The sequence below is a fragment of the Chelonia mydas genome, chromosome 9, assembly GCF_015237465.2.
Source record: "Chelonia mydas isolate rCheMyd1 chromosome 9, rCheMyd1.pri.v2, whole genome shotgun sequence".
NCBI classification, from domain to species: domain Eukaryota; kingdom Metazoa; phylum Chordata; order Testudines; family Cheloniidae; genus Chelonia; species Chelonia mydas.
The window spans coordinates 29,720,050-29,732,954 of record NC_057855.1 but is presented as its reverse complement, the minus strand read 5'-3'; the positions used below and the strand labels follow the sequence as shown (position 1 = coordinate 29,732,954).

Here is a 12,905-nt window from a genome sequence, read left to right as displayed (position 1 = left end):
ACTAGATTGCTTATTCATCCTTTACAGGAGTTCTGGCCTGCATTCCGGCTCTGGTCCCGGCAAAAGCAACACACAGACAGAGAGAACCCTTTGTCCCTCCCCCCCATCCAGCTTTGAAAGTATCTTGTCTCCTCATAAGTCATTTTGGTCAGGTGCCAGCAAGGTTATCTTTAGCTTCTTAACCCTTTACAGGTGAAAAGGTTTTTTCCTCTGGCCAGGAGGGATTTAAAGGTGGTTAGCCTTCCCTTTATATTTATGACAAGGGGGGAAAAAATGAAAAAAAGACTATTCCTAGCAATGCAGAAAGCCTTTTTAGTCTCACCCAAAATTATTTTTTTAAAGAAGTACTGGCTATAGAATATTTACAATTATAAATAAATATTAGAATGATGGCCTCCATTCAGGAGGATGCTTATCCACACACCAATTTTAAGCACGAGTAGTTCAACTGAAGTCTGATTTATGGGTAGATTTAGACTATACTGATGTATTTACCTGACACAGATATACACAAAGTGTGTGTGAGAGAATATCACACTCCTACTTATCACATACTTTCAGAGGCTGCATAGATAAAATATCTGAAGCGTTTAGACAGACTTTCAATGGCTTAAATCTAATCAGTTGATCAACAGTGCTAAAGATAATTTAAAAATTTGTCTATGATGCAATCATTAGATACAATTGCAAATTAGATAGACATACCCAAAGTAGCTTTAATCTAGCTAGCTCATGTATCAAAGCAGTAGGGTGACCAGATGTCCCGACTGTATAGGGACAGTCACAGTATTTGTAACTTTATCTTATATAGGTGCCTATTACCCCCACCCCCGTCCCAATTTTTCACACTTGCTGTCTGGTCGCTCTACAAAGCAGTGAAGCTGCAGTCGTATAGACTTCAATGCAGGCTGTACAAACCCACCTAGAACTCCGGGTAATTACTCAGTTCAATAGCCCATGCTGCCACAGCTTCACTGCTCCAGTACCTCAAGATAGCTAGATTAAAGCTAATTTGAGTATGTCTACACAAGAATCACTATTGGAGAGTAAAAAGAAAAGGAGTACTTGTGGCACCTTAGAGACTAACCAATTTATTTGAGCATGAGCTTTCGTGAGCTACAGCTCCGACGCATACTGTGTATGCATCCGATGAAGTGAGCTGTAGCTCACGAAAGCTTATGCTCAAATAAATTGGTTAGTCTCTAAGGTGCCACTAGTACTCCTTTTCTTTTTGCGAATACAGACTAACACGGCTGTTACTCTGAAACCTATTGGAGTGTAGGCATTTCCCCCCCGCCCGTCCAAAAAGAAAAAAAAAAAAAAAAGAGTAGTGCTCCACAGAACTAGGCAAGTACAAACACAGAATAAAAGGACTGTTGGGTATTACATCCACCCCTGAATATCCCTGCCAGTTTTTATGGTTTAAGAGTTTAGGTTCCTTTCCTTTTCCCTGTTTCTTCAAACAATTGAAAAAAGCTGACTGACTAAACAAAAGGAAAAAAGAGAAACTAATTGTACCCAGAGTGCCAAATTTCTCTACTTGCAATAGTAGTAAATGTTTTTCAGAAATAATTTTAGATTTTCAAGTTGATGCTGCCCATCTTCTAAAAAGCATACACAGTGGTTTTCCAGTAACATTGAGTGTACAGTCAACAAAGCCTTATTAAAGAATTGCATGTTCACTAATTAATCTAGTGTCATTAAATGGATGAAATGGATGTCACAGATAGAATGCTGGCTCCGTGTCAGGGCTGGCTTCCACTCTCACACAAGATTTTCACCACTTTGATATTTAATGAAAACCAACTACTAGTGTTAGAGGATGAAATTCTTTCCATTGACTTAATTGGTCTTTGGATCAGACCCTATCTACTCAATGAAGTGTTTGTTTCAAGCAAGCATAGGACAGGTCTCAATTACCAAACTAACAAACAAAACCAAAAAAAAAAACATAGTTTATTTGGTATGTTATGTCATTATAATGCATGAACCAGCTGCTCCTTAAACAACTGTGAGGAATTTCTTGTAAATTGTCAACAGAACAGCTTTTCAGTGGATAGTCTGAAATTGACATAAGCGGCACAAGTGAGCAAGTTTATTCAGCTCCTGCCATTTTGACTGTTTACAATATCAATAACAAATTTCTTGTCCTTAGGCGATTTCTTTATGAGGCCACCTGTTTAAACAAGGTCAAACAGAACAGTGAGAATCTTACCAAAGACCTTCTTCCAATTCCCTACAGCTAATTTATCAATGAAGTCACAGACTGAGATTTGCATTAATGACCCATCCTGAGGTCGGTATTTACTTGAGAAAAGAGGAACTGGAGCTTTAGCAGAGCTGAGAACACACAAAGCTGCCTCCCTACAGCCATTACAGTTCCCATTTTCAAAAAAGCTCAGCACCCACAATATAGGCCAGATTTTCGGAATTGTTCCACTCCCAATTAAGCACCAAATAAATGGTAAAATTCTGAGCTCTTTTGAAAAATCTGGCCAGAAGTTTCACACTGGGAGCTGCTAGGCTGTTAACAGTTTTAAACATCTGGCCCCAATTGTAGGTGCTAAGCACCTGAAATTCTGGCCCTGAGCTCTTTAGAAAGTCTGGCTTTAACTATTTACACAGTTACACAGGCTGCAAGAAGTTCATCTTCATAACCATACAGGACAGAAGTGTTTCTTTCTGAAGAGCTCCTTTATTCTACACAGATGGATGACTCTCAACCCCAACTTGCCACGGAAAGCTAATATTACTTGCCAGGGGGGCAAATGGTGTTTCAAGTCCTCATATAGCATCAGTGAGAAACTGCTCCCATTCTACTCCTGGAGCGAACACTTGCCAGGACTCTTGTAATGGAAGTCAGCACAGAAAAGCAGGAGGATACCTAGCCCACCTCTAAGACTTTGTATCTTACCCACCCTTACGCTAGTGACTGAGATTCTTTTTAGTAAGTCCATGTGCCTGATTCTGATCTCACTTACACTATTATAAATGAGGATTAACTCTATTAAAGTTACTGTTCACTGATGTAAAACAGGTGTAAGGTCAGAATCCAGATCAGTAACTAAATAACACCTTGTTATAATAAGAAGAGTTCTAAATTAACACACACTATGGAACAAAGACTCTTAGTTTTTGCATTTCATGGAATGGCCCTGCTGGAACTGCTTTCATTAGTGGAATTTGATTTTTCCTACTCGTGGGCACGAGTTGTCTTCCACTGAACTCCATGGAAGCAGGACAGGCCTATGGAATCTGATCCTATACCATCTGGAAGTCAACAGAAACATTCCTATTGACTTCAGTGCTGAACTTAGCCCATAATGAAAAACTAAGTTTATCTAGCACTTTTCTCTTGTTCAATCTTACATCTCAGATTTTAAGGCTAATGGTACTTTTTCTGCTTTAATCCTCACATTAATTACAAATATAGGAACTCATGCCACATTTTAAATACAACAGTGATGTCAAAAGAATGAAATTAGCACTACTATCAAATAAAAATATTACACTTTACATTCTTTAACTCTCATCTCCCAATAAGATCCTTCAGGTCATTAAATCATGATCTTTCAAACCCCATGTCACACTTGCGAGAAAAATCCACAGTGTAAGTCCTCCAAGTTGCTTATACAGCAAAAAAAATTCAAGTTGTGTTAAAGATATGCTAGTGGATCAAAAAAGAAATACATTAATTTTGTTCATGGTTCCCATATAAAATTCCAGTTTAAGGTTCCTAATCAAACCAGAGTTGTATTTTGTTGCTTTAAACTATTTCGGAAATCAGCCTTAAATTACTCTGTGCTTCACCACAAAAATGATCATAATTTACAATAAAATTATACAGCAATACATAGTGCACCTTTCATTTTGGTTTCCATAGAAAAGGATGAAATGGCCAAATATTTTCAGTATAAGGTTTTTGAACATTTGTCAGCATGTAAGCGTTCTACAGCCACAATATTGAATTAAAACCAACAAAACAATATAAAGGAATGTATATACACATTATAATAACGATATTGGAGTGTAAAGAAGTCAGGATGTTTTGAGAAGAGCCAAATGCAAGATATTGTTGTGTGTCTGAAACAGTGTACTGTCAATTAACTACTGAAAATTGTGGGTGTAGTTATTTATTGGTGGAAAGTGACCTATTTTGGAATTATGCTTTTTAGATGCTTCACTTCTGTCCGATCAATATGGGCCAGATTATGATACCCATACTCACCTTGAGTAGTATCTTATTCCATGAACAGTCAGACTACTCATCTACTCATTGAATAGGGTGCTCCTGAATGTGAGCAAGGCTATCAGAATCTGTTCTTTAATGATTAAATATACCCCCTCCAATGAAACTATAATCTAACTAGAAAAGGAGTACTTGTGGCACCTTAGAGACTAACCAGTTTATTTGAGCATGAGCTTTCGTGAGCTACAGCTCACTTCATCGGATGCATAGCATATCGTGGAAACTGCAGAAGACATTATATACACACAGAGACCATGAAACAAAACTTCCTCCCACCCCACTCTCCTGCTGGTAACAGCTTATCTAAAGTGATCATCAAGTAGGGCCATTTCCAGCACAAATCCAGGTTTTCTCACCCTCCCCCCCCCACCCCCCCCCCACACACATACAAACTCACTCTCCTGCTGGTAATAGCCCATCCCTCTTTGAAACCTCTCTTTATAATGCGCATGATAATCAAGGTGGGTCATTTCCAGCACTAATCCAGGTTGGGAGGAAACTTGGATGACCCAACACTCTCACAAATCTTGGGAGAAAGGCCAGTCCTTGCCTACAGACAGCCCCCCAACCTGAAGCGAATACTCACCAACAACCACATACCACACAACAGAACCACTAACCCAGGAACCTATCCTTGCAACAAAGCCCATTGCCAACTGTGCCCACATATCTATTCAGGGGACACCATCACAGGGCCTAACAACATCAGCCACACTATCAGAGGCTCGTTCACCTGCACATCCACCAATGTGATATATGCCATCATGTGCCAACAATGCCCCTCTGCCATGTACATTGGTCAAACTGGACAGTCTCTACGTAAAAGAATAAATGGACACAAATCAGATGTTAAGAATTATAACATTCATAAACCAGTCGGAGAACACTTCAATCTCTCTGGTCACGCAATCACAGACATGAGGGTCGCTATCTTAAAGCAAAAAAACTTCAAATCCAGACTCCAGCGAGAAACTGCTGAATTGGAATTCATTTGCAAATTGGATACTATTAATTTGGGCTTGAATAGAGACTGGGAGTGGCTAAGTCATTATGCAAGGTAGCCTATCTCCCCTTGTTTTTTTCCTACAAACCCCCCCCCAAGACGTTCTGGTTAAACTTGGATTATTGCTGTGCACATTGTAAGATGAGCTATTGCCAGCAGGAGAGTGAGTTTGTGTGTGTGGTTTTTGGAGGGGGGTGTGGGGGGGGGGGGGCGGGGTGAGAAAACCTGGATTAGTGCTGGAAATGACCCACCTTGATTATCATGCGCATTATAAAGAGAGGTTTCAAAGAGGGATGGGCTATTACCAGCAGGAGAGTGAGTTTGTATGTGTGTGTGGGGGGGGGGGGGGTGAGAAAACCTGGATTTGTGCTGGAAATGGCCCTACTTGATGATCACTTTAGATAAGCTGTTACCAGCAGGAGAGTGGGGTGGGAGGAAGTTTTGTTTCATGGTCTCTGTGTGTATATAATGTCTTCTGCAGTTTCCACGATATGCTATGCATCCGATGAAGTGAGCTGTAGCTCACGAAAGCTCATGCTCAAATAAACTGGTTAGTCTCTAAGGTGCCACAAGTACTCCTTTTCTTTTTACGAATACAGACTAACACGGCTGTTACTCTGAAACCTATAATCTAACTATTACCTAAATATTTCCTACACAGTTACAATACACTCCCATTAGAGAAATGTCACCAAACAAGATATTTTTATGCTGCAGAAAAGTAAAATCACTGTTTAAATTGAAAAGGGAATTATTCCTCTCTCATCATTCAGTCTATGACCCTCTCAAACATAATTCTGAGGAGCACTTTATTTTTGCATTTTAAAATCAAATATTTTAAATGAAAACCTACAGATGCCCTTACAATGCCCATACCTATTCTTCATGCAAAGTAACCAATTCAAGCACTGGGCAAAGTAAACTTTAAAACAGTAACAGTTCCATAAGAACTAGAGGATATTTACATTGATTAACATATTTTAATAGCACAATTCACTGCATAAATTCAATGGTCCCTCAATGCCAACAGTCCAGTAACTTTTTTGTTTTTAAATGAGTAATTAAATTGGCAGAGAAGAAATCAAAACACTTAAGACATGATCTAGTCATGACATTTCCAAATATTTTAATTAGTGCAAATAAATACTTCATATGAGACACACGCAGCCAATTTAGACCCTAATCCTGCAAGCTACTTGCACAGAGCCCCATTGACTTAAAATGAGTAGCAAGCCGGCCAAGGTACCTGTGCATTGCAGCTTGCAGGATCAGGGCCTCAATGATAAATAGGCCGATTCTGCCACCTTTACTCACATGGAGTAGAAACTTGCTCAGTGAGTAGTTCCACTGAAGTCTGCTTTGGTATTAGTGTGTTTGGGTCAGATTTTTGCCACACTTATTCATCTTACACTTGTAAGTTGCACAATGAAATCAATGGAACTAGTTGCACACTAAGTTGTTTCTCAACGTGAAGAAGGGTGGCAAAATCTTGTCTTAGTTTATAAATCTAAGATGATTTGAAATTTCCAGCACTAACTAGCATATATCAAAGCACTTACTACGCATGTTAACACACTCCACCCTCATTATGTCACGTACCCTGAATGCTATAAAAGGCTTGCAATATGTGTCAAAATTATTTTGCCAGGGAAGCCTTTCAAAGTTAATCCAACAATATTTAAAAGTTAAAAAGTAACTAGAAATGTGACACAAAAGCAACTTTTCTGATCACCACTCCAAGAGCAACCATGTTTATTTATTTACAGTTATCTTCAGACACACACACACACACTTCCCTGCTGCACACCCACAGTAGTCAGTTATCATTCTGCATGTTTTAATCTAATTCAGGGCCAGATCTTGCCAACACATCCGCAAATAATCATTACACATGGGAGCAGCCCACATTGACTTCAGTGGCTCTACTCACAGAAATAGGGATTTTTCACATAAGTAATTTTTGCTGGGCAATCCAGTGGTTTAGGGCAGCAGCCTGACACTCAGGAGACCCAAATACAATTCCCTGCTCTGCCAGATTTCCAGTGTGATCTTGGGCAAGTCAACTGTGGATCAGGATCCAAAAGACTACAAAGTACCTAGGTGCCTAAACACCAGATTTAGCAACCTAAATCTGTTTTAGACTCCACTGCAATCCATAAAATTCCTGCTGAAGCCTATAGGTGTCCTAACTCACTTGGGTGGGTTATATTAGATGACAAGATGTAGACATTTACTAAGTTTGACACAACAAGAAATGTCTTGACATCAAACTGTGGCTTCATCATGCACAGAGTGGACTGAGTTAGATACGGATTTCAACTTCGCTCAGTATTATATATCCAATTGGGACAATAATGGTCCTTATGTACTTTTTTTTTATGGCTGAAAAAAATAGCTGAGTTTTCGGGGGGAAGGGGTGGGGAGGAAGATGGAGGGAGAAGAGTTTTTGTTTTAACTAGAATTGACCCACCAGTGTAGTTCTTGTAACTTTAGCTGCAATAAACTGCACAATTCTGTTCTATTAACTATCTTTTTTTTTTTTTTTTTTTTAAACTCTTCATGAAGATTTGTAATTCTGTATTAATGAGACATTGGCCTTTTTGATCAAGACGATGTTTGAAAATAATAGAGGAAGATAATATCTGGCAGCCACTTTTCCTCACTCCTGTTACAAATGATTTCCAATGTAAGTAATATTGATGTTTTGAAAATTGTGTTACACACTGAAAATTACATACTGTTCCACAAAATACCAGCAATCTAAAAATTGAGCTCAAGACTGATATAACACAAATGTGAGACGTGTCAAGTTCTATTTCTCACTGAGCAGCAAAACATACTTAATAGAAGGCAAAAAATGTGCACAGAATAACTCAGGAAGATCACTGCCGGTTAGAACTGGAGTCTGCAGCTAACAAACAAACTTGCTATATGTCTGGGATCAAGAAACTCAAGGAGCAGCTTCCAAGTCAGCAGTCTGTTATACTTCAGTACAGATTTTCTTAATATTCATGTTAGCCAGAATCCACTTTAAAAAAAGTGGCAGCCTCCATAATACAAATAACTGTTTTCTATTAGTGTTGTTCAAAATTAATAGTTCAATCCTACTTCACAGAGCTATCACCAGGATTAGTTAATGTAACACCCCTACCAAATTAGTTAAGTATTCTGTTAGATCATGAGGAGTACTTGTGGCACCTTAGAGACTAACCAATTTATTTGAGCAAAAGCTTTCGTGAGCTATAGCTCACTTCATCGGATGCATTCAGTGGATTGCATCATCAGGGATCTACAACATATCCTGAAGGACGACCCATCACTCTCACAGATCTTGGGAGACAGGCCAGTCCTTGCCTACAGACAGCCCCCCAACCTGAAGCAAATACTCACCAGCAACCACACACCACACAACGCCACCACTAACCCAGGAACCTATCCTTGCAACAAAGCCCGTTGCCAACTTTGTCCACATATCTATTCAGGGGACACCATCAGAGGGCCTAATCACATCAGCCACACTATCAGAGGCTCTTTCACCTGCACATCTACCAATGTGACATATGCCATCATGTGCCAGCAATGCCCCTCTGCCATGTACATTGGTCAAACTGGACAGTCTCTACGTAGAAGAATAAAACGGACACAAATCAGATGTCAAGAAATATAACATTCATAAACCAGTCAGAGAACACTTCAGTATCTCTGGTCACTCGCTTACAGACTTAAAAGTCGCAATATTACAACAAAACGTCTTCAAAAACAGACTCCAACAAGAGACTGCTGAATTGGAATTAATTTGCAAACTGGATACAATTAACTTAGGCTTGAATAGAGACTGGGAGTGGATGGGTCATTACACAAAGTAAAACTATTTCCCCATGTTTATTCCCCCCCCCCCCCCCCCCCCCCCCCGTTCCTCAGACGTTCCTGTTAAATGATGGAAATGGCCCACCTTGATTATCACTACAAAAGGTTTTCTCCCCCCGCCCCACTCGCCTGCTGGTAATAGCTCATCTTAAGTGATCACTCTCCTTACAGTGTGTATGATAACACCCATTTTTTCATGTTCTGTGTGTATATAAATCTCCTCACTGTATTTTCCACTGAATGCATCCGATTAAGTGAGCTGTAGCTCACAAAAGCTTATGCTCAAATAAATTGGTTAGTCTCTAAGGTGCCACAAGTCCTCCTTTTCTTTTTGCAAATACAGACTAACATGGCTGCTACTCTGAAACCTGTTAGATCATAGTACAACACTAACTACCCGTTAAATCTTGAGATCCTACCTCTAACACCCACCCTGAAACACTTATTTATCTCAGTTAATAAAATAGACACATATTACAGTTTGAAAAGGTGCTTTTATAGGAAGTGTACTTGAAATGGAATGAAATGCAAGCAGTTTGCTATAAATTGACACACACTGCTGACTAATATAAAAACAGCAGTGCCAGCACACACACACACACAGCGCCTCTGACAGACTGCAATAAACTGTGCACAGAGCAGCTTTGTAGAAAATCACTAACAGGACTAAAGCCAGAATCGCAAGCTAACAAGGCCAGCACTGTCCATATAAGGAAGCTACAGATGAGCAGGTTCACACGTCTACAGTCTGGTATAGGTCAACACAAGATTTTGTTACATTAGTTATTTCTCAAGCTCCCAACAACCTTACCCGATACAGTCTCATCAAACGGGGTGAGATTTACAAGAGTCACTCCCCAAAAACTTTTCTTCTGCATACTGAGAGAATTAAACCAGGCATTAAAATAACCTTATTATCGCTTTGAACTTGTCAAGACTCTACCTATTTTTATCACCATGTGAAATCCATCTAGCAGGATAGGATACCTTTCCCATGCAAGATCCAGTGAGAGGTTCAACATTACAGCAAACCTGTAACAAGTGACTCCCTGGAAGCACAGGCAGCATTTTAACAGACGCTTCTGACCACTTTTTCAACCGGTTTGGGGCATAAATTCTTTTTGCTATTGTTTTACACACAAAGGATTCGCAAAAAGAAAAGGAGTACTTGTGGCGCCTTAGAGACTAACTCCTTTTCTTTTGGCGGACACAGACTAACACGGCTGCTACTCTGAAACACTAAGGATTGAATTTCTTGCTGCCGTCTAGCTTCTTGGAACATTACAAGATTCAAGCAGCAGAACGTGAACAAGCTTTGAAGCGAAAGGGAGGGAGCTCAGCCTTCCAATGTGTTCCGCTAGGAGAAAACTCTTATGAAAAAACTAAGTAGCGTAGCTTCACTGGATGTAAGTTACTAAGTTGGGTCATCAGTGAGTGGCACCATCTGCTCTTCCAGGAGCTAGGAAGTATGTGGCCCATCAACACCTTGTCTGGAGTCTCAGGCTATTCATGGGGGAGAGGAAGGAGAACTGGTGATTTGAGCATTGGCCTGCTAAACCCAGGGTTCTGAGTTCAATCCTTGAGGGGGCCATTTAGGGATCTGGGGCAAAAATTGGGGATTGGCCCTGCTTTGAGCAGAGGGTTGGACTAGATGACCTTCTGAGGTCTCTTCCAACTCTGATATTCTATGATTCTATGACTGATTACTTTACAGGGAAAGGGGAAGACAGGGGCAAATCTCTTCCCCCATGGGGGAAGATCCTGGCTTTGGACATTAGCTTTTCAGCCAGTGTAGGTCTATATTTGTGTGGTTTGCCTTACTGTTTGCTAAATACATTATGACCCTCTATTTATCCACTTGCTATTCAAAAACTGGAAGATCTTTGAATAGTTCCTCCCCAGCAGGAATTTCATGATCAGTAGATATTCATGCACCATGAAGAAAGAGCTACTCCCTCCTCCAAATAAAACTGTTTCAGAGGTTTAAAAACATTTCCATTCTTTTTTTTTTTTTTAAGTTCCCTGTTTCAGCATAAAGCGGTCACCTAGGGCAAGTCACCCCAGAGCCTGGAGGAGGTTGATCTTCCAGATGGATGTTGCACCGGGGAGTAAGCAGAACACACGAGCAACCAATTCCGCTAAAACGCACAAACCCAAAGCCAGAGCTGGCGATGCTCTTGGAGAGCATTTCAACAACGAGGCTTAGCAGCGCCAAGCTGAGAGAACCATCGGAGGGTTTTCAACATCTCATCAAACCACAGCTACCTATAAATCATCGTCATCCAGCCACTATCGGGGGAGGGGCAACTAACTTTCCAAGTTTCCTCCCAACTTCCAGTTCGCCTCTCGCTGCAACACCCCCGAGCGCCGAGAATTCACCGCGAGTCGGAAGGGACCTGGCGAGCCTGGGGCAGCCCAGCCGGGCGGGCGGGCGAACAATTTCCCCGTGTCTCTTGCAGCGGGGCCGGTCCTGAATGAATGAGCCCTGAGCCCTCCCGGAGCGCACGAAGAGGGGCTGGAGCGGCCTCCCGCCCCCCTCACTCACCTGCGGGGATGGGGGGCAGCGCTGTGTCCGCTGCCCGGCTTGGCGGCGCTAGCGGGAGAACCAGAGCCAGCAGGAAGAGGAGGCTGGGGGGCTGCCTGCTGCCGTTCAGCGCCATCTTCGCCCCTCCAGTGGGACGCGCCGCCAGCAGCTCCCGTTTGCCCCGCCGCAGCCGGTCACGCCCCCCCGCGCCACGGGAGGCGCCGGGCGCCGCGGAGAAGGGGGCGCTGCCGGGGAGGGGCTGAGTGGGGGGAGCGGGCACCGAAGCCCCCCTCGCGAGCTCTCCGCCTCCACCCGCTGCAGCAATGGGCCGCCCGTCTCCTCCTCCGCTCAGGGCAATAGGCAAAGGGCCGCCCCAGGGCGGGCGGGGGCTTTATGAGCTTAGCGGCAGTGGGAGGGTCCGGGCCGCCGGCAGACCCCCGGGGCGGAGATGGGAGCCGCGGCTGCTCCTCCTGCAGCATCCCCGCTATTGGCTGCGGGAGCGGCACTGGCTCGGGGGCGGGAGGCGGCTGCGGCTCGCGCCGGCCCGTGCGCGGGGATCGGGCCGCGGCAGAGCCGGCTCCGGAGCCTGGGGAACAGCTGAAGCGGCCCGGCCTCCAGCCAGCCGGTGGGAAGCCTCCGCACGTGGCCGTTCGCAAAGCGAGGCCGGAGAGCGAGCGGGGGAGAGCGAGGGCCCCGCGGGGTCAGGCGGAGCCCAGGAGCTGAACAGGGCGATCATGGGGACACTAGGCCAAAACCTCCACGGGTGCAAGGGAGCCTAGCACCGTGGGTCTGGGTCGGAGAGGGGGGGTAATTATCCTGCTACGTTGCCTGCTGCTAAGTCTAGTGTCCTAGCTGTGGCTGCCGGGAGTGCAGGTTGCCGTGCCTAGCACTCTGCCAGAGGCACTGATCTTTGCTATTTCAGAGGCCTCTTAAGTGTCATGTGAAGAAGTCGTGTATCTAATAATGTGTTGTCTTATCATCCAGCTGAACAGTATGTGCTTCGGAGTAGGTGCCTGTAGGATGCCAATATTATATTTAATTAATGGCTTGCAGCTTTGGGTTTTACCTTGTTTCTGCAAAGCATTGCTGTCCATCTAGGGGATAGGCAGTGAGATATACACTGTGTTCAACTCCCTTTTATTATATATTTCTTTGAAGAAGACAATGCTGATGCAATCATCCGTCTAGGAATTTTTTTCCTGATACAGATAGATTATATATAAAAATGAAAAGCAGTGCCATAATCACAAAGGGTTGTTATC

General features: G+C 42.9%; 1 protein-coding gene across 2 annotated transcripts in view; it reads right to left on the bottom strand.

The window, feature by feature from the left end:
- Positions 1-12,300, bottom strand: part of PLOD2 (procollagen-lysine,2-oxoglutarate 5-dioxygenase 2) — a 79,881-nt gene extending 67,581 nt beyond the window's left edge. Inside the window, exon 1 of one of the 2 annotated variants that reach the window (XM_037908929.2) lies at positions 11,665-12,300. In XM_037908929.2, the coding sequence (XP_037764857.1) occupies positions 11,665-11,779 (115 nt within the window). In that variant the 5' untranslated portion in view covers positions 11,780-12,300. The remainder of the gene's footprint in view (positions 1-11,664) is intronic. The other variant, XM_037908930.2, reaches the window with a different exon arrangement.
- Between the last annotated feature and the right edge of the window lie 605 nt (positions 12,301-12,905).